At 41.1% G+C, this 22,343-nt stretch overlaps 2 protein-coding genes across 6 annotated transcripts; one reads left to right on the top strand and one right to left on the bottom strand.

Annotated features, from left to right (window-relative positions):
* Positions 1 to 1,727: 1,727 nt before the first annotated feature.
* On the top strand, positions 1,728 to 13,546 carry pold1 (polymerase (DNA directed), delta 1, catalytic subunit). The gene is made up of 27 exons (XM_046075305.1): positions 1,728 to 1,885; positions 3,023 to 3,211; positions 3,871 to 3,984; positions 4,302 to 4,442; positions 4,665 to 4,790; positions 4,970 to 5,138; positions 5,629 to 5,746; positions 5,919 to 6,048; positions 6,177 to 6,343; positions 6,450 to 6,554; positions 6,750 to 6,890; positions 7,060 to 7,170; positions 7,279 to 7,470; positions 7,556 to 7,644; positions 7,754 to 7,870; positions 8,088 to 8,201; positions 8,492 to 8,639; positions 9,404 to 9,499; positions 9,714 to 9,851; positions 10,199 to 10,374; positions 10,707 to 10,859; positions 10,983 to 11,085; positions 11,200 to 11,332; positions 12,020 to 12,133; positions 12,256 to 12,308; positions 12,650 to 12,747; positions 12,830 to 13,546. Exons 2-27 carry the CDS (start codon positions 3,025 to 3,027, stop codon positions 12,915 to 12,917), a joined length of 3,321 nt encoding a protein of 1,106 aa, XP_045931261.1. The 5' UTR covers positions 1,728 to 1,885; positions 3,023 to 3,024; the 3' UTR covers positions 12,918 to 13,546.
* zgc:55558 (GTPase KRas) lies at positions 13,483 to 18,019 on the bottom strand. 5 transcript variants are annotated; one of them, XM_046075330.1, is made up of 6 exons: positions 17,714 to 18,019; positions 17,373 to 17,485; positions 15,951 to 16,129; positions 15,398 to 15,557; positions 15,119 to 15,237; positions 13,483 to 15,078 (listed from the first exon to the last, which is right to left on the bottom strand). In XM_046075330.1, the coding sequence occupies exons 2-5, from the start codon at positions 17,481 to 17,483 to the stop codon at positions 15,124 to 15,126; spliced, it is 564 nt and encodes a 187-aa protein (XP_045931286.1). In that variant the 5' UTR covers positions 17,484 to 17,485; positions 17,714 to 18,019; the 3' UTR covers positions 13,483 to 15,078; positions 15,119 to 15,123. The 5 variants fall into 5 exon arrangements, with proteins under 5 accessions (XP_045931286.1, XP_045931295.1, XP_045931310.1 ...); XM_046075339.1 differs by having other exon boundaries at positions 13,483 to 15,086; XM_046075354.1 differs by having other exon boundaries at positions 13,483 to 15,074; positions 15,115 to 15,237.
* Positions 18,020 to 22,343: the final 4,324 nt, after the last annotated feature.

The following is a 22,343-nucleotide window of genomic DNA, read 5'->3' on the forward strand; positions in this document are numbered from 1 at the left end:
AGTCATGGGCAACCGGGCAACTTTTCTTTTTTTTCCAATGAGGAGGAAGAATAGCAAGAGAGTTATTTATATTCTCATCTAAGGGTCGCGGCATAGTTTTTGAGAATACAACGTGACCAGTGACATTAAGACACCCAACCCCTCTACATATCTCTGTGATTTACAGTAACCTAGCTATACTCCACTAGCTGCTGCCTGTCTACCCTACACCATGCACTCTTGATAGGCCTGATTATCTTTGGTTGAGCTTAAAGGGAATAACATGACATGACATTAGATTATATTACACTTTAGCCTTAAAGTTCCTCTTATCAAGTCTGCAGTCTGCTCTAGGCAAGACTGAAAATGGATTTATTTGATGTTCTGATTGTATGACTTAACTTCTTGATTTATTGTTTGGTCAGTAAAAGACCTCAAACATAGTGAAAGATGTCTCTGAGCCCAAGTTATGTCATCAAATATTTTTTTTTATCTGACCAAAAACCAAAACCCAAAGATGTTCAATGTCTTCATGCAAGAGAAAAGAAGCACATTCTCACGTTTGAGGACCTAGATCCAATACGTTTTGCTTAAAAAATGATGTGAATAATTAACTGTTAATTGTGGGGTGGTGATGGGGCAGTGGATAAAATACATGCCTATGATGTGAGAGACCCGGGTTCAATCTCCCACTGAGACAGATCCACCAACGTGTCCCTGAGCAAGACACTTAACCCCTAGTGGCTCCAGAGGCGTGCGACCTCTGACATATATAGCAATTGTAAGTCTGTTGACTAATCTTTGCAGCTCCAAAACTGAAGTTGGGGGTGCATGTTCCTCTAAGGTGATGATATTTTTAAAAGTTGTTGATTTAATTAGCTTGTCCACATCTGTGATGGATGTTTTGTGTGACTGAGTTTGTGTAATTTGTTCTCAGGCCTCTCTCGCAAAAGAGATCTTGGTTTAGATGAGACTTCCTGAATAAAAAAACTAATCAACACTATGTAAGTGACAACTCCAGAATACAGAACAAACAAAAATCCCATTTTAAGCTTTTTAGACTACATACATTTAAAATTTTGTGACCATAGCATACTGTCTATACCTTCTGTCCAAAAGGTTGCACACTGAGTTCATCATTACCCAATGTAAACATGACCTAGAGGACTGCAGTCATATAGGTGCAAAATGAAGCAGTGCTACCTTCACTAGGCCTATACTTAGACTACTGCATCATTATTAAAATCCAAAACCAGATGATCTAATTTTACATAAAATTTATTTATATAAAGTAAAATATTTATTTATTTAAGAGGGACAGAGAAAATGTTCCAGAGATAAACTTCACAATTTAACACAATGACATTACAAGTACACTATTATAAGAATATAATATACTTATAGCCACTGTCAACGCAAGAGTGTATTGAAAGCCGATCTAAAACAGTTTGTTCCGTGATGTTTGCCTCCCTCTTGTGTGTTGAATGAGTGTATAACTTCCGATAATTTCATGCCATAAATAAAATAGACAAATAAAAGATGGGTTTAGTTTGGGCAAATTGTTATTCTTATGGTTAATATAAAAACAAATCACAGATTTTTGTTGACATTTATTGACTTGTACCGTTTCTCCCTCCCTCACTACTGCGCATATTCTGACGTCATTTCGCCGGGAACACACGGTCTCTTTCATCTACTGGGTATAGTCGAGCCGCGTTCAACTTCCTCCTCATTAACCGCCGCGTTTCCGCCTTAACAGTGTCGTCATTGGCCATTACTTTACTATTTGGCCTAGTAGCAAAACGGAAATTTTCCGCGCTTTCGCCGGTGAAAGTTCACGAATTGAAGAAGAGTGGCGGGAGCTGTTGTCAACCGAGGGGCTGTTGTCAAGAAGTACCGTTGATAGGTATTTATAACTTCAGTAAAAACGTAATCAGCCGCAAAAAGTCTTGACAGAGTCTTGACAGAGTTCACAGTTTGATCGAGCCTACGGTTTGGTAAGATCAGCTTTGGCGCGAGACTGTGTTACGCTCGCGTTTGCTAGCCTGCTGTTTTAGCTCGTCACAAACGAAACACAACTCCACATAAACCTCACCGCTGCAAAGCTGAGGTCAATATACATGAAGCCTTACAGAGAACTGCAAAATGTGAACGTACCGCTTTAACTCGAGGATACGTTATCAACATTAGTGCTGTTATGTTAACCGAAATAACGTTTAACTGTTAGATGCTTGTGAAGACACAATGGAGCCAACTAAGGTTACCTAACGTTAGTTGTGATCATAGACTGATGCTAACTGCATAACGTTATAATGTGTTGTGTGGTGTTAGGAGGGGCACAGCTTACATCCATGCTAGCCTAGGCACATGGGCTACATTATGTGCAGCAGAAGCTTGTCTCTCATTACTTGGTGCTTATTATCAACCACATGCCATGCATTTTATTAACGTACATACACACTATGACATCAACGACAAAGCATGATTTAATGTTTCAAGTGTATTGAATATCATTGTCGCTGTGTTGATCTTTACATTACCCTTGACCCTGTCCAGGTTACTCCCCCCCCCCCCCCCCCCCCCCCCCATATGCTGATTATTTTGCCCGTTTTGTTGTTGCACTCTATCCTGTCCCATGTAAAACACACTTGAGTTTGTAGCGTGTGTGTGTGTGTGTGTGTGTGTGTGTACATTTATATCCCTGACAGCACTGTATTTAATCTATACTGTATATTTAATTTATTATTCACAGTAATCCCACCATAGCTCACACAGTTTGTAAACACTTGCACTATATGCAAAATATACTCCTAACGGTACAAAAAACATTAACACAAGCACAGTTAAGACAGTGTTTCTTTTCTGTTCTGTCTAACCTTTCATATCTAGTTATGTCACTCAAAATATTAGCTTTCATTGCAGGTGATAATAAGCTCTTAAGTTAGTACCAAAAATTTGAAATTTGATGGTTCTGCCTCATTTTGAATATATGTTTTACAATTATCATACTCAGCTTGCCTTCTTCCGCCGATGTTTCTTGCAGGCATGGATTTTAAAAGACGCAATGGTGGCCCTGCTATTGGTGGTGTGTCCCAGGCCAAGCGGGGTAAAACAGCTGGTGAATGGGAGGACAGTCCGTCGCAGTTTGAAGAGGAATTGTCCATGTTTGAGGAAGCAGAGATGGAGTCGGAGGAGATGGAGGGGCAGGCAGGTCACGATGTTATTCCCGTAGGTGAGTGTTGCACAGAAAAACACGCAATATTTTGTGGCATGAATAAAACTATAGAGTTATGTAAATGACATTCAGGCCTGTTTCAAATAATGCAGTTAAGCTTTAGGTATGACACCATCTTCATCAACCATTTGATGTACTGAAGTATAAAAGCATATACATAGCACCCAACCTATGTAAAGTTTGTACGTCACATACTGATGCTAATAATTTTCTTAAACAAACACACCTACAGACACAATTTTTTTTCACAGAACCTGTAGAAAAATAATCATGTTTATTTTACATTATGATTTTTCTCATTTCAAGGTGAGTAATTTGTTTGGCTGGTAGCTTTAACAAATCAGTCCTGTATAGTTAAATTGGTGATCCGGTCATGCCTTCAGTAAACAAAGCATGCTTGGCTTTGGCTGCAGGGATTGTCTGTGCAACCTTCAAGGATAAGTGGCTATAGCTAATTAATGGATGGATGGATAGTTTTGCAATGTGAATAATGCAAGTATGTGCAAACAATAACTAGGTAACCATAATTTCAGGAAATTACACTTACCGTGTTGGTTCAACATCTGACTATACTTAAACAGTTTTTAGCGATATCAATTGACATATTAAATAATGCACTTTGTTTTTTCTTCTGTCTTACCTCCTTGTTTCGGCAGGTGACCTCTTCTCAGCAGACCTTAACCCTCGTTGGCGGCGGCCCAATGCACCTTCTCTGGACCCATCGTCTGACACTCTGGTGTTTCAGCAGATTGATCTTGACTATTATTTAGGTAATTATCAAAGAGTTCTTTGGTTGAAGTCACAAACAAGATAACTTAATTCGGTGGTATTTACTGTTGTTAACAACTTAGGATAGAGATCATTTTATGTAGAGCAGTTCTGTATTCACAAATATTTCACACAGATATGAGTCTCAGAAGTGTGGACCTTACCAATTAGATAATAAGACCGCAGTTGTGTTTGCGTCTTGGCTTCTTTGTTGTTTGGATTTAAATAAGAGTGTAAAACATATCCACCTGCTCAAATGCTGTTGCTGCATGTGAGAAGAGAAGATATTTAAGTTGGTTTCCACTTTTTTGTTATGAAGGGGCAAGAGTGGCTGGCATGCCCGGCCAGTTACAGGGAAAAGTCCCGATCATTCGAATGTTTGGGGTGACAGACAGTGGCAACAGTGTGTGTTGCCACATCCACGGTTTCGCACCTTACTTCTATGTTCCTGCTCCGACTGGTGAGTACTTGTCATTATTTTGTCAATACATTGAATATGAACACTTTGTATTTTAATGACACATTTGCATCTGTGCAATATCTTTCAGTCGGTTACTATTAAACATGCTCTCAGTAGAGCACATTTCTGACTTCTGAAGGGTTTTAGATTTTGGGGAAAACGATCATTTAATGAATTCTTATAAATCCTACAATGTTTCCCTCTTTCTGCTTCCTTTGAAAGGGTTCACGTCTAGTTACCTGGGTGAATTTAAAAGAGAGTTGAACTCTGCTGTCCTGAAGGACATGCGATCCAACAAGGACAACATCTCCATAACAGTGTTGGCTGTGGACATCACCCGCAAAGAGAGTGAGTACAAGTGATGTGCAAATGCCCATGTGTGTGTGTTGTTGAATCTGAATCTGAGTGTGTGTAAAGGAGTTGTAATGAAATGTTCTTTGATTAAATGATTGTGAACTTTAATAGTTCATTTACACGCAAAGTTAGAAAGTTAAGTGACTATGCTTTTTATTTTCTCTTTCCTCCAGACATGTATGGCTACCATGGGAAACGCAGTCTGGATTTTTTGCGTATAACCATGGCGATGCCTCGTCTCATCGCCCCAGCAAAGAGACTTCTGGAGCAGGGCTTCAAGTTCGGACCTTTCCCCATACAGGGTTACCAATCCTATGAGGCCAACATAGATTTTGAGATAAGGTGTGTGTGTTTGTGCTGTATAGAAATTAGGTCAAGTAGACTCATAGTACCATTTGTTCCATTAAAATCGAATCGCAATATTGTCCACAATAATCACAATATGACTTTTTCTGCAAATCGTGCAGCCCTAATAGAAATGGTAAAGGTCATATGATATCTTGTCACATAGAAGCATCAAGCTTCTTTTTACAATTTGTTTTTGTGAATTGCATCTCATTTATGTTGTTATTTCAGTTATATGAATGTACCAGATTGGGGTGTTCTTACTTTGGTCAGGCTAAACAGGCTGTTCACAGTTCCCTCTGAGTAATTTTGGAGCCTTCGGAGTGTTTTAATATTGCATTATTATATTTTATTTGTCCAAGTACAGGAACATTTACAGGGGCACCATTGAAATCTCACTAGTTTTAGTCTTGAAAACGTGGTTTTGTGTAATAAAGACCTCTGGGGATTTTGTAGCTAAGCTTAATGAGCCTCTCTGTGTCGTCAGGTTTATGGTGGACAGTGATGTGGTGGGATGCTGCTGGATCGAACTTCCCAAAGGCAAGTACAAAGTGCGTGAAGAGAAGAGCATGGTGGAGGACACGGATTCTCAGTACCCAGGAAAGGTAGGGCTAGTTCACACTTTACCTGTTACGTGACACAATTTGGCCTGTCGTTAGAATAAATGATTGTGACGCCACATGAATCAGCAGTTCACTTCGTATACGTTTTGTTTTTTTCCGTCAGGATTTTACAAACTGTGTTCATGAAGTCTCTCTCCCTGTTTTTGTCCTTCAGGTGTCCTTGTGTCAGTATGAGGTGGATGTGGGATGGAAAGATTTGATAAGTCACCCTGCAGAGGGAGACTGGCAGAGGATCGCACCGCTCAGGGTCCTCAGCTTTGACATTGAGTGTGCAGGAAGAAAAGGTGGGTTTCTTTCTTTCTCTCTGGCATTCTTATACAGCATTACCCCAACTTTTTGTCTACGAGGCCTGATCATACTTGATAAAAAAGCAAATGCCGAGTTTGACTCTGGCGTTAACTTTTCTTTCCAGGAATCTTCCCAGAAGCAGACAAAGACCCTGTGATTCAGATAGCGTCTATGGTGCAGCGGCAGGGCGAGACAGAGCCCTTCATTCGTACCGTCTTCACCCTCCAGTCCTGCGCCAGCATCGTGGGCTCTCAGATATTGTGCTTTACACAGGAGCAACAGCTACTGCAGGTACACACATTGGCGTCAGTAAGGCTCTGAAGAACAAACATTCTGACATGTTTTCCTCATTTCGTTGATCATCTGTCATTGTGTCTGTTTACGTCTCTCTGAACAGAGTTGGGCAGAGTTTTTGAGGACCGTGGACCCAGACATCATCACTGGATACAACATCCAAAACTTTGACTTCCCCTACTTGCTCAACAGGGCAGCTGCTTTAAAGGTTAGCTGGAGCCACATTTGTCTACTTCCTCCATGCAGTACTTAGTCCTGAAATCACCAGATTAAAGTAATGCACATAAAAGTAAAGCACTGCCTCTGGAAGATGAATTTGTTGTACAAATACTTTCTCGTTTCAATTTGAAGTAAGACATTCCCCTTTCCCCCTTATACTCAAGAAATGTTCTGTTGTGTTAAGGTGAATCTCTTTCCCTACCTTGGCCGTGTGCGAGTTATCAAGTCAGTCTTGCGAGACCTAAACTTCCAGAGCAAGCAGATGGGCCGTCGAGAGAACAAGACCATTAACATGGAGGGCCGGGTTCAGTTTGATCTACTGCAGGTCAGCTTCAACTGCATCAACAGCAGACTACTGCTGTGCATCATAACAACAGCAGCAATATTCAAGTTACTTAGTTAGTTAGTTAGTTGTGGAGCATTGTTTAGCTAAGAATGTTTTCAGGAAAAGACCCTGTACATTGAGTACAGACTGATTGGTGTGTTTCTCTCAGATTCTCCTCAGGGACTATAAACTGCGTTCGTACACACTGAACGCCGTGAGTTACCACTTCCTGCAGGAACAGAAGGAGGATGTGCAGCACTCCATCATCACTGATCTGCAGGTAAAGCAAAAACCAGAAACCTGCAGATTCAAATGGCGCTATTTATCAATATTTAAATGTACGGGTTTTTCCTCATCTATACTTCCTCCTTTTCTCCTCCCATCACAGAACGGCAACGAGCAGACACGTCGCCGCTTGGCTGTGTACTGCCTGAAAGACGCCTATCTCCCGCTGCGCTTACTGCAGAAGCTGATGTGTGTGATTAACTACATGGAGATGGCCAGAGTCACAGGTGTGCCTCTCACCTACCTGCTCTCCAGAGGGCAGCAGATCAAAGTCGTCTCTCAGCTGCTGCGACAGGTAACAAAGTTAAACACACGGGGCAGTTACTGTATGTGTACATGCGGATTTAAGGATGGAAACTGAAGTGCCTGTACGTGTTTAGGCCATGAAACAGGACCTGGTCATGCCTGTTGTAAAGACAGAAGGAGGAGAAGACTACACCGGAGCGACAGTCATTGAGCCAGAGAAAGGGTATGTACAGCTGCTGTTTCTATGACTCCTCTCTGCCCTTGATATTGATGGGTTTTGTACGTGCAAGCTTCTTATACACCTCACTGTCGCCACCTTCTTCTCTGTGAAGGTATTACAGCGTTCCGATTGCCACCCTGGATTTCTCCTCCTTGTATCCGTCCATTATGATGGCTCACAATCTGTGCTACACCACCCTGCTGCAGAAGGGCTCACAGGAAAGACAGGGGTGAGCAGTGGTTATCTTGAAAATCCTCAAAGAATATTCTTTTGTTTTGTGTCAGTTAGTATAACCTTTATTTAACCAGGAAAAATCTCATTGAGATTAAAAATGTCTCTTACAAGAGCGCCCAGTCTGCTCTTTCCCACTTAGACAAACACTCGACTGTGTTTCTGTCTAGTATTAATATGAGGAACTAATATCTGAATTGGTTGTGTGTCTTCAGCCTCTCACCAGAAGACTTCATCAAGACGCCGACTGGTGATATGTTTGTGAAGAGCTCAGTGAGGAAAGGACTTCTACCCGAGATCCTGGAGAATCTGCTGTCTGCCAGGAAGAGGTTTGGATTTTTCAAATAAATCACCAAACTGAACTGGAGTGGAAAGTTAGCAGTTCAGTAGACTGCTTCAGTCCCACGGTTCCGTGTAATGTAACTAGCTGCTAAACCTATTAAACTTCAGATCCTCTGATTCACATGTAGTGTTTCATGTATTTGCTTATGTTATAATAATGATGATCAGATTTACAAACGCATGAAACTCATTCAATTTAGATATGATTTATATTTGAGTAACAACAGATCCATCAGACGTGGCTTCCTTCTCAGCTTGTCTCTCTGTCTGTCCACAGGGCCAAAACAGAGCTAAAGAAGGAAACTGACCCTTTCAAGAGGCAGGTGCTGGACGGCCGACAGTTGGCTCTCAAAATTAGTGCAAACTCGGTCTATGGCTTCACAGGAGCCCAGGTGGGCAAGCTGCCCTGCCTAGAGATCTCACAGGTGAGCACTTTGCTGGTATTAAAATCCAACTGCAGAAATGGCAGATTTGGCAGAAAAGAAAACAAAATGTTTCGTTGTTGAAAATGACTTTGGGATAATTCTGTTGTTCACATGTAATACAAGTGACTGCACAGTATGTGTTGTTGTAAATTCACTGTACATGTTTACATACTTTAATTTACAATTATTACCCAGTACATCGGGATTAGAAAACTACTTTCTAAACAAAAATCTGAACCTACTTAGACACCCAAACGGAGAGTTGCTTCATTGTATTGTTTTAGTTAAAATCCATTTCTAAACATATGGCAATTAGCAATTCTGGCCCTTCACAACTGTTTTTCATTCATGCTAAATTAAGTTGTCCCTTGTTGACTTGTTGTTGCACTTTCTACTGTTCTGCACAGATGAAGTCGATGTGAGCACAGAGATGTAGAGCAAAGATTGATGTTGAAATAAAAACCACAGAACAAGTCGAAATATGAACATTTCAACACAAAGACCTACTGTAGGTGTCAAAATGAACCATGACAGGCTATGTTTCTTCCTGTTTTGTGGAAGGTTGACATATATTTTAACCCATGCAGAGAGCTGAGAAGACATATGCTGCCTTCTGCATGAGCAGTTTTGGGATAAATCGCCTTACTCAGTGGCACATATTTTTTTCCCAGGCACTGAAACTCATGACAATGAAAGCTTATTCCAACACCACAGATCATTTAGTAATAAACTTCTTTAAATGCTTCCTGTTTTTCCTCATCCAGAGCGTCACTGGGTTTGGAAGACAGATGATAGAGCAAACCAAACAGCTGGTGGAGTCCAAGTACACCATTTCCAACGGTTACCAAGGTGACGCCAAGGTGAGGAACACATACCTGTGCCACATCATTTCTGACCCAAACTCTGCCTCTTTGCCCCTCTTTTAGTTTAGTTAACACATAAGCCTTATTTATATCAAGAAATACTGTGCAGATGTGCAGTTCTGAGCTGACCAAAGGTATGGAACCTTCTACGTGATGTTTCTGATGGACCCCCCTTTGTGTGTGGTGTTGATGTTATTTTTGTCATTTAAAGGTAATTTATGGGGACACGGACTCCGTCATGGTTAAGCTTGGAGTGGCCACAGTGAGGGAGGCCATGGATATCGGGAAGGAGGCAGCAGAGTGGGTGTCGTCCCATTTCACACCGCCCATAAAACTGGAGTTTGAGAAGGTACTATTTGTGTCCTCTTGATTTATTGAAGCACTTGTCCCAGTGTCTGTGATTCTATTTTAATCGGGATAGTTTGAGTGGGTGGAGGCGTCTGAGTACTGGTGTAACGGGAGCATGTAGAAGAGAATTAACACCACCATGACTGATATCCTCGTGTAGTATGTAGAGGAACAATTGTTGGCTGAAACAGAGTTGAGGATTTAAACTGGACAGGATAAGATAGACATGCAAACACACCTCTGGCCGAAGTCTGCCTCTGAGAGTCAGACAGTTGCACATTGTAGCGACCCCTGGAGAGTTTGAGTGTCCTCTCAGCTAATGAGCGCTTGTTTTTGTCACTTCCGCAGGTGTACTACCCATACCTGCTGATCAATAAGAAGCGCTATGCAGGCCTCTATTTCTCCTCCAGTGCAGAAACGCATGAGAAGATGGACTGTAAAGGCATTGAGACTGTTCGCAGAGACAACTGCCCTCTGGTGGCCAACCTTATCAACACCTGTCTGCAGAGAATCCTCATAGACAGGTACACACACACACACACACACGCACGCGCGCGTGCGCTGTATATAATTTAATAATTCATTATCAATTAATTTTGTTATGACTTCTGGTGATTTCATGTTTTTTCATAATTTCCCCTTTCATTTGGACATACTGAATAAAACACAATAATTGATGAAGCAACGTGAACTTCTTACCTTTTTAAACCAACAATTTTATCTGATTTTTTTGTTTCCCAAAAAGTAAAAACCAAAGCCCACTTTCTGTCTCATGGCCTGGTTGAATATTAACCCCATGATGAGCTTTTGTGAATCTGTTGTGAAAGTAATCACAGCTGGTGTGATGTTTTGTCAGGGATCCTCAGGGTGCTGTGGCTCATGCTAAAGAAGTGATCTCAGACCTGCTGTGCAACCGCATCGACATCAGCCAGCTGGTCATCACCAAGGAGCTAACGCGCACTGCCCAGGAGTACGCTGGCAAACAGGCGCACGTGGAGCTGGCAGAGAGGTCTGGTTAACCGGACACTGAGACATCTAACTTCAAAGCATACTCCAAGGTTAAATATTTGCGGGGGTGTGTTTGTGTGTGTGACGTAGGTAAACTAACAATTTTAATTCCGATGTTTCACAGAATGAGGAAAAGGGATGCCGGCAGCGCCCCCAACCTTGGAGACAGAGTTCCTTACGTCATCATCAAGGCTGCAAAGGGAGTAGCAGCATACATGAAGTCAGAGGTCTGTAGTGTTGTCTTTGATTGTCTGTAAATAAGCATGCTCGGTTAACCTTTTTTCTTTTTAATACATATTTAATCCCGATGATAATCCTGATCCCTCCACTTGTTGCTTTAGGACCCGATCTATGTTCTGGAGAACACCATTCCCATCGACACACAATACTACCTGGAGCAGCAGCTGTCCAAACCGCTGCTGAGAATATTTGAGCCCATCCTGGGAGAGAGCAAGGCAGAGAGCATCCTGCTCAGTAAGTCTACAAACTCACACACATCATAGTCTTGTTTATTACAATTTAGGCAATGATCTTGACACTCTTATCATCATCAGTGGCTTATTTACATATTTATGAAATGATGAGTTGAGGAATCTGTAGATTAGTTCCTTACAACTTTAAGATACCACTTTTGACATTTGTCATTATTCTTGATATTTTCAAGCGTAACTTTAAATTACTAAACAAATATATTATATAATTGTAAAAAATATAATTGTTTTCCTTCATGGATTATACACCCATGTTTTCCTCTCTTCAGCGGTGCACCGATGTAATGTGAAACTTAAGGGCCACCTGGAATCATTTCCGCGTGCTACCTTTCTTCATAACGTGTACTCCTTTTCTGTTATTTTTGTTAATAGTTTATATCGAGTTTAACTCAACTGTGCGTGAGTTCACGTTCACAAAACAAATCCATCCTCAAAGTGTCTTGGGTGCATTTACACCTTTACTTTCATGTGCTCAAGCACTATCCAGTGCAGTCAGCTCACCAGGTGTGAATGGCCCGTCTGTGTATCATATACAGAAATCTAATGGGTCAAATGTAACAGTGCATACATCGTAACAACTAAAGCAAGTGTTAGTTAACACATACTGAGTGTCATTGTATCTTCACAAGCTTTAAATCCTAACGTTGCTTGATTTTCTGGTGTCTTTCAGAGGGTGACCACACACGCTGTAAAACTGTATTGACCTCGAAGATCGGAGGTCTCATGGCATTTGCTCAGAAGAGGAGCACCTGTATCGGCTGCAAAGCTGTACTCAAGACAGACGGTGTGTGTTCAGAAAATCACGATTTTCTTTTTTTGTTAATTTGATATCCACTTAACGAGGTTGGGTGCCACTGTTTTGAGTGGGAGCTTCATATGTGTGACGTCTAACTTGTGTCATTGCAGCGGCTGTGTGCGATTTCTGTAAGAAGAAGGAGTCTGAACTGTACCAAAAGGAGGTAGGCAAGATGACATGTCTTTTTAATATGATGGTTTTCTTTACTAATAGGACTAAGTTGAGTTTTTTTATTTTTTTTTATTTTAGTTTGGTTGTCTTATTTTTAAGCAATATCTGTATATTAATCACACCACTGCCCTCTTGTGGAGCTCAGGGTATTCATTACAGGTTTAAATATCAAATTAGTCTCATTTCTCATTAACTTTTGGGCTGCTATCTTTCTTAAGTCACTAGTGCAGTAAGCACAGTTTTTAATTTGTTATTATGAGAATTAAGGACTTAATTTCTGATAACAAACATGTTAAATGAGTTAGTAACATCTTGGTTGTTTATTAATTACAGATCTTTCACATGAACACACTGGAGGAGCGTTTCTCTCGCCTGTGGACTCAGTGTCAGCGTTGTCAAGGCTCCCTCCACGAGGATGTGCTCTGTACCAGGTATGTATTGATTATAACTGTTTACTACAGCTGAGCACACAACGGCAGTCCAGTAACACTGTCCCTCCTGACTTCTGTGCAGCCGGGATTGCCCCATCTTTTACATGAGGAAGAAGGTCCAGAAAGATTTGGATGACCAGAGCAAGCTGGTGTCGCGCTTTGGATGGTGAGAGGCGCACTCTCCTTTTCCTTATGTGCCTCGTTTGAGATGGACTTTTTTTCCCCTTGTTTTTTTTTTTTTTGCTGCTTGTAAAAATGCATATATATCACACTATTTCTATGTTTTCTAATATGAATTAAATGACTTTTTTTTTTGTAAAATAAAATCAAAAAAGTCTCTTTTATGTGGGCTGGGGAAAAAAAAAAAAAAGTACAGTACAAACATGATGCTGAACCACACTGCTGTTAAACACATCAGACGGTAAATGTGCGTGACTGTGTGTAAAGAGGTTTACAACGTGTGAATCTACAAAGTCTTATCAAAGCAAAAGTGTGCACATTAACGGAAATGAAAAGAGGAAGTTTGCTGCCGTCCTCTTCAGTGTTATTGTCTCTGTCAAACCTCAAACCACAGCTCTTCCTCGCCACTGATTTGGTATCTCAGAACAAAACTTTTGATGGCACTTTTGAGGTCTGTATTATCAACGCACCACATTCTTCACCGGGTTTGTGTTTGAGATCTCTTAAACTATACCAGTAAAGATCTATCTTGGATAAACAAAACAGACAAGACAATAAAGGTTTAAGACATTTACTTGTTCTTTACAGCAGAGTGCATTAAAAATTCAGCTGTCAGTCAGACTTGTTTGGCTCAAATCAATTTTTTGAGTTACTCTATATTTTAACAATGTAACTACATGAAGTCCAGATCATGAGACGGGCATTTGGAAGCTGCCGGTTTGACACCATCACACAGTGGTAATCCTTCATGTATGGAATCACCTATTAGCCGGATGCATCTAGAGTTAGCTCATTGAACACTGATATAACTTTAGCAAATATATGGGTGGCAGGTTCTTAATACAAATGTAGGGGAAAGCTGTTGTAATGCTACAAAAATAGAAATATAACAATCCATTACACTTAGGGTGATGTAATTATCAAAGAAGACAAACACTACTTAAAAAAAAGCCCTATGATCAGATAACTGCTGCTGTGTCCGAGCTCTGGAGATTTCTCACCGATTAAACCACTGGCTGCAGCATCAGTGCGGTTTTAATGTGTACCACAGAGATGTTTGTATATGCTACATACTCTGGTGCAGTGCGCTGGAGCGTAAACAGTGCCTGGACAGAGTGACTTGACACTGGGACTGACCTATAAATTGCATTAAAAGTGGACTTTGGAGTACTGTGTGGAACGAACAGCAGGGTGGACACTTCAAACAAGTTAATGATGGTGTGAAGTGAAGGGCACAGGCATCACATCTCAACCAATCATTTGAAATGGCTCTTGGCCTTGTTATTCCTCAGTTCCTCATAAAACACTATATTCCTGAGTAAACTTTTAAAATGGCACCAACTAATCCCAAATTCTACAATAAACATAACAGGAAATGAATAAAGTGCACCTCGGAGGCTGGAACACAACTCTAAGGCTTTGTTGCTGTGGGGGGCCCATCTTAAGACAGCTGTTCCACTGAAATATGGACATACGGAGAAAAATAAAAAAGCAGATACTTCTGTTTCAAGCCCGGAGGACACACTAACCTATTAAAAAGTAATCTGTCTGGAAGCAAAATGTTTGCACAGTAAAACAGTATCCTCGTCAATATGACACCGTTTTCATTTTATTTGCTGGACTTAATTTCAATTTCACCACGCTAAACGATTTGTTGAGTACTAAAATATTTTTGGAGACGTAACAGTGCAAAGTGCAGTGAAGCACCACTGTGAACCCTCGACCCCTGAATAGTCAACAGGAGCTGAGTGTAAAAACACTGGCCGGAAAATGACAACTAGAAATAAGAGAATGAAATTCTACAAATTCTCATTTAGTTTCGTCTTTCTACCACAGACAAAGTTAAAGAAAAAATAAACTCAACTTAAAACTGCAGTTTCGAGATGTTTCTAGATCATCAAAACAAAAATCAAATGAATTCACAGCGTTAACTGAACACTGCACAGTGGATGGATGAATGCACAATCTTGTGGTCGCATACTTTTCAGTGGAAACTGACAGCAGTAGAAAATGGATTTTGCCACGTCTGCTTCCCTGTCCCCGGAGCTGTGCTAGACATCTTCACCGTGACAGAGGAGGTGCAGTGTGTGAAGAGGAGCATGAAACAAGTGCTGTACGGGATGCTGGTGTGTGTGTGTGTGTGTGTGTGTGTGTGTGTGTGTGTGTGTGTGTGTGTGTGTGTGTGTGTGTGGTTTGCTATAGTATTATGCAACGTCTCTGAGTGTTCTTCTTGCTCTTCTTGTTGCTACGGTTGGTCTCTTTATATCTTCTAATCTCCCGCACTAGCGAATAGAAAGCCTCCTCCACCCCCTGCAAGACAGAGACAGACAAATGTCACACACAATGTTGAGATTGAAGTTTGTTTAATGATATATATATTTTATTTATGTCTTTATTTGCAGAAGGTACTCTAGGCCCATGAATGCTTCAGTGCAAACTAAATGCACGTGTTACGGTCTTTGCTGCGTACCTGTCTGGTTTTGGCAGAGGTCTCGACAAACGGCACCCCATAGCTTCGTGCCAGCTCCTGCGCCTGCCGCGTCTCCACCGTGCGGGTACCCAGGTCGCTCTTGTTCCCCACCAGCACCATGGGGACGCTGTCACTGTCCTTCACCCTGTTGATCTGCTCTCTGAAGAAGAGGCACAAGGCAACACCAACAAGTTAGCAGAAGGACTGAGCTGATACTTTGCAAACAGAATAATGCTATCACTCATTTTTACACTGCAGGAGAGGTCTTTGCAACAATTCAGTTTTCTAGTGTACAAACGGCCACACAGAACTTCTAACCACACTCAGATATGGCTTAGAGATAATTAGTGCAGTTCCTGCTAACCAGGAAGTAGCCTTTGTAGTGCTAGACAGTCTGAACCTGCACTGTACTCTACACACAGCTCTATTACACACTGTTGAAGTGGACCATTAGTCCTTCAACTTGTTTCGACTTCTTCCTCCAGCTGTGTTTTAATATTGGTGCCAGTCTGTGGTGGTGTGTGCACGGCAGGCCACGGGCCACATCTTGTACCTGTAGAGGTGAACGTCCTCGAAGGACTTGATGTTGTTGATGGCAAACACACAGAGGAAGCCCTCCCCTGTCCTCATGTACTGATCCCGCATGGCGCTGTACTCCTCCTGACCTGCAGTGTCCAGGATGTCCAACAGACACGTCTCTCCATCAATCACCACCTGTTTTCTGTACGAGTCCTGTAAAAACAGCACTGACATGATCACGTAGGCAGTACCACGCACGTCTGCCAAGAAATCCGACAGTGGATTGCATCATATTAATCCCCGTGTTGTTTTGTTGTTTTTCATGCTGCTGTGTCTTGTAGCAACAAGACCTTGCAGAACAGAATGTTTTGTGGTGAACTTGCACAAACTTGAATATTTCTTAAACATTAACTATGAAATTACGTTACTGACAGCTGACATATTCAACACCACCTGAGAGTAGAGATTTACAACCAGCTTGTGGTTTTTAAGGCAACAATGTTAGAGACCAAAGAGATGATGTGGCAGAATTAAAAGCTTTGATTTCTGTTAGTGGAAATTATTTGACTCTAATGAGGGTTTACAGGAGAGCCGTTTGCTGTAATGGGGTTTAACCAGGTATTATCTGTTTCACAAGGACTCGCAACACTGCAGAAAGCTCCCTTTGTTTAATTAGTTTAGAAAGAGTACAACATTTCGAGCCCAGGTTGGCTCTTCACTAAGTACAATTTTTTTTAATCAGGTCTTAAATCAACTTTTAGAGGGCTCTGGCAGATTTTCATAGGTTTCTGGCTGATGGTGCTGTAGATCTGTGACAGCAAATATTGTGTTTTATAGTGTACCGCTATGCTTACTGATGTTTTAACCCGCTGCATTTATTGGACAGCTATTGTTACTATTTAGTTTGCAGGCAAAGATTTTCAGATACAAAACATATATTAGTTCATAAAATATGATGAAATGAGCTTCGACCAGCTAACATTAAACTGCTTCTAATAGTTTTAAGGATGAGTAATAATAATCCTATAATGTAATATATAATAGTATGACAGGGCCATTCTGCTGCAGAATGAATACGTTTGATATTTAAGTACATTTTCTTGCTAATGCTTTTAATGGAGGACTATAAGGTCACATTTCTGTAGGGCTACACTTAAGTTAGCTAGTTACTTATTGTGTCATGCACATGCAAGTGCACAGCCCATATAAAGACACCAACACACTGTTGCACAGGTGAAACATTTGAGGGGATTAACACGACAGGTTAAATATCACATTAAATTGCAAATGATCTTCTGCCCCAAACATCCTGTGCATTAATGCCCACTCATCGAAACCATAAAAGCCAGATTTACTACTACTTTATCTGTCAAAATGTGAACCACTTTCGGCTATATTACCACTGAACACAGCAAACATGACCGTGGACAGTGTGTCTAAATGGTCTGTTTCTCACCTCGATGGTTGGATCATATTCATCAACGAAGTGGTTCTGGATGAGCTGGATGGTGAGCGCGCTCTTCCCCACACCTCCTGCCCCGACCACCACAAGTTTGTACTCGGTCATGCCTGGAAAGGATTGAGACTGCGATGTAGCTTCGGAAGAGCCGAGTAGCAGGTGAACGTGCTCAAATCAAACCGGTTGATTTTGCCCTCTTCCTCTCTGCACCGACATGGCGAAGAGAGTGACCCAGATTTACTATCCGTTGACGTAAGTTGTCTCTACGGTAAGTCTTTCATATCACTCCCATGAAGGAGTGCCGGTGGTAAAAGTGGGAAGTGTTTAAACGCACTTACCTTTGTGTGAGCTGTAACAGTTGGAACAGATTGTGAAGCGATCGCTGAGTTTACGAATGGATGATTGAGATTAGCTTGCTACATAACGTTAGCCTGAGACGAGTTCCTCATTCAAAACACTTGTAGACAAACTTCAAGGTCTGCCCGCTTCTTGTTTTTAAGACTTGAAATTATCTGTCAAATTGTGAACCACAGATCTGGTGGTGGTGCTGCTAGTAAAAACCTAACTTCGTGTTATAAATTAAAAGCCTGCATTCGCGCAAGTTCCTATAGAGTCTCCATTGAGGTTCATAGTAAAGCAGAGCGATTTCACGTTAATCCCCTCGTCAAACAACCAATGAACGGGCAGCAGACAGACAGACGTCGCAACGGTCCAATCACAGTGGAGTTTTAGCTCATAACCCCGCCTATAGCTAGCAAATCTGTCCATTCACGAACAGGAGTAGCCCTAAATGGGCGTGGCCTTCCGGCTAACTTCTTTCTCTCACAGATGTTTCTTCTCAACTCCCTTCAGTGGGCAGTTCTGATCACTAAGGGTACTTAGTATTCATACTCATGTCAGTACTAATTAAGTCTGTATCATCAAGCAGTTCAAAACAATATGAACTTCTGCATCATAGTCTAATATACTCTGCAATAAATACTTTGTGAATGTTTGCCCACATTCATTTATAGTAAGACACCGGTCACGTCTAATTATTTTATTTTGAAACATTTTACCGGAAGTGTTGGTATGGTGTTGTGTCTTCCTTGTCGCTACACTGTAGCTCACATGAGACCTGGGTGTAGTTAGAGTGAGTGTTCACTGCCTTCCAGTGGTCACAGTACAGAACTACAACACTACGTTCATGGCTAGTGCGCAATGGTAATCAGTATATTAATAATCATTATGATATTGCTCTTATTATATTAACGAAGTAACCATCGTATTGTTATTAATAACGTTTATACTGATAGGAATATTAATTTTGGTAATAATTGTATTATTTAGGAGCTGTTCTAACAAAGGGATAAGTTTACCCCTCTGGAGATGTTCTTATCAAAGCCGAAGCAGTTGACGGTTAACCTGAGTTTTTATGCAGTCTATGGTGTATTTAAAATCATGAGTTTGTGTTCAATGCCCTCTAGTGGTCACAGAGAGGGACTAAAACACTAAAATTAAAGTTGTGGTTGCTGTTGCGCAGCCTTATTGTGATGACAGTACAAGCTTTTATGGGTCAAGTCAGTAATAGTATGATTATTATAAATAACAACAGTAATATTAGTAGTGGTGATAGTCGTATTATTTAAAAAGGTTATAAGCAATATTTGTATATTAACAGTGGATCACATGACTACTAAGTGAAAAGTTTGCTCATATTAATGAACCTGCCTTTGCAGTTCCTGTCAGTTCTAAGAGTTTTGTAGTGTAGTAATTATTGTTGTGGTAAAGACAATAAGTAAAGTTACTGTTATAGTTCACACTCACTTGGCAGCAGGCGGCTCTTTTTAGCAGAAAAAAATCCTCTTTAAACAACTATGTTACCTGCTCAGCACAAAAGAGCAGATATGGTTGATGACTAACTAGCTGGTGAACATATTGGAGAGGGGTCTGCATACTACAGATGGACCCTTTTGACAGAGTGGAGCAAGTGAATATAGGACATTCAACGGGTGGAGTTGCCAGACATAGACACACATTGGTGCTGATGTTGCTCCATGTGTTGTGGATGTGTAGAACAGGCAGTTTGGTAATAAATCCGCCATATTTATTTAAAAGTTGAAACAACGTTAGTTATTTTCACTACTTGTTTCCAAAGTCCCCCCAAAATAAGTTATTACAGGTTTAAGAGCTTTTTTTTTTTTTACAACAACCAGTAAACCTCTAAAGATGTCCCCACCACATAATGAGCGAGTTTACTGCCATCTAGTGGTCTCAGTGAGGAGCTGCAACGCCGCATTTAATCCGTCAAGGAAGCGTCAACATGACACTGCTTTCACTTCCGGATAATTCTTAAAAAAAAAAGAAGACCAGACTGAAGCGAAACGAACAGGAATTATTTATAAATTATTAGGAAAAACACCGCTGATTGAAAGAGGCTCAACCGTGATGTTAAAAAAAAAAAACTGTCGGCGCACACACACCGAGCAGACACTGTGCCCCACCCTCTGGTTCGACATCCTCACTTCCCTTGTTTGTGACGTTCATGTTTCTCCCTCACTCTCCCACTGAGTGCATCTGCTCTCCTATCTAATCTTTGCCTGAAATCACAGAGATAATCCTGCATCCATCTGTCCTGAGAGAAAGACAGAGAACTGACATTGCTGTAATGATGTAAAAAATATATTCAGCATTAATTTAATGCCTCATCATCCTGTAGGTGATAAATCCTGAAGATGTGATTGTGCTGAAATAGTGACATCATCTTAAATTGCTTAAATTTTATTATACACAAGGATATCTCACATATACATCTTTTATACATAGAATATGTTCCACATTTTTGCATGTTTACATATGACAATTTCATTTTCTTTTTTTTTCACACTGATTCCCACCACCACCACCACACATTTCATCAAAAAGGAGGAGGACGACATTGGAACAGCTATAAACTGAGACAAAGAGAAACTTGATTAAATACACTGATACAACACTTAAAAATTAAATTGTTCACAGGAATACTCATTCGTGTCTTTTAGACGTCTCGCTCTAAACAAAATGGTAATTTGCTTTAATCACTTTTTAACATAATTCATAGACATACCAACACATCTTACCATTACACCCTCATTTAAATCAAATACGTTATTTTTTTAACATTCCAGAAATGTATTTTTCTCTCATAAAGATGAGCTCTAACCACAAACCCTGAATCAGCAAAAGATAATTCGATTCTTGATCTTAAAAAGAGCTGTCTGCAAATGCACTAAAAAATGACTGTTTGCTTTACCTGTGAGTACACGCATAAAGTTGTGTTTGTGTGCATGGCTTTATCTGCTGCATCTGCAGGCGCAAAGAGTTGAACTGTGCAGCTTGTACAATACGACACTTCCACTCCTGTATGAGAACGGTAGCGTGCTCTCAGGAGAAGCACCTCTGGACTCTCCACTCCCGCACCCAGCTGTCAGTGCGGCAAGATGGAGAGGGTGCTGCTTCTTAAGGGCATGAGAGGAGCGGATGTGATTGGCCATGATTGTTACCAAACCTTCACATCTACCGCCATGTAGATACCAAATAGTGTGCCACCACACCCGCTGCACACTGTGCATGGTGCACTTGACTGTACTTGCATGAAATTAGCTGTGTGTGTTTGTGTGTAAAAGGAAGAGAGGGATGGCGGAGTACTGCACTGCTGTGCCCATTAAATCATGCTCACCGCACAATTTTTCACCACCTGCACCCAACACACACACACACACACACACACACACACACACACACACACACACACACAGACTATCTGAAAAGCTCTGACCCACCAACTCAAACATGACTGACACTGAGGTACTAAAAACGTGGAAACAGAACCAACAGAGAGGAGAAGACGGAGAACATCCTGTGTGATACAGGTGGGAAGAGAGCCACAGAGACAGAAAAAGGCAAAAACAGGGGCAACACGTGCTGCGATGCCCGTTAACAATATGACTGTTGTTCCACACTGGTTAAGCAGTGGATCAGTTAAGCAACTATTACACTCTACTTGTCATTCTGGGCCACCTCTCTAATGGGAGCATAAACACCAAATGGAAAGTCACAAATGTCAGGTGATTACTCATGTCACCCATGAGCCTGACTGGACGTGACCTAGTTAGGTCAGACCCAGGTGAGATTCAGATAGACACTACATGCAGCTTTGTGCACAAACTCAAACACGCACATTTGCATGTTCAAATGTACACACACACACACACACACACACGTAAAAGGGAGCCTGTTGTTACAAAAGCTTAAAAGCTTTACAGCTACTTTCCACACACAAACACAAACTGATACAACACCTAAGCACCTTTCCCCACCTCTTTGAATAGTTTAAAACATGACCGATTCTTAGCACATGAATGAATCCATGTTAAGTACCACATGCAAGTACACTTTAAGTATGCATGCTTTGGAAACATGATGTTTCAGTGGCAACTAAAAATTAACTGGATGCGTCACCAGTGTCTGGATAAGATTGCTTTTAGTTTGTGTACTGAATTCATCATACGATCAATATGATTTATTGTTTTGTCGGAGAGAGACTTGAGAGTAACGTAGACGAGACAGAACGAGTGTGAGCAGTGTACAGTAGTGACGTCACGTTTTGTGTTTCGTCATTTGGACAGTGTTGGAAGCTCAAACGTTTTCCAGCAAAAAAAGTAAATGTGTGGCAAATTTAAATACAACACAATGCTAGTGGCTTGAGAGAGTTGCTGTACAGGCAAAAAGCTCATCACACACACACACACACTTATGTCGTGGAAATGGAACTCTTGACCAATCAAAAAGAGCTCAGGAGAAGGATATGAGTTCAGTTTTTGCAAATGAATACTGTATGTTTGTGCACATTGATCCCTCTAACACCTGCATGCACATGTGTGCATGCACATGTGTACACACACACACACACACACACACACACACACACACACACACACACACACACAC

The sequence above is a fragment of the Micropterus dolomieu genome, linkage group LG02, assembly GCF_021292245.1.
Source record: "Micropterus dolomieu isolate WLL.071019.BEF.003 ecotype Adirondacks linkage group LG02, ASM2129224v1, whole genome shotgun sequence".
Classification (NCBI taxonomy): Eukaryota; Metazoa; Chordata; class Actinopteri; order Centrarchiformes; family Centrarchidae; genus Micropterus; species Micropterus dolomieu.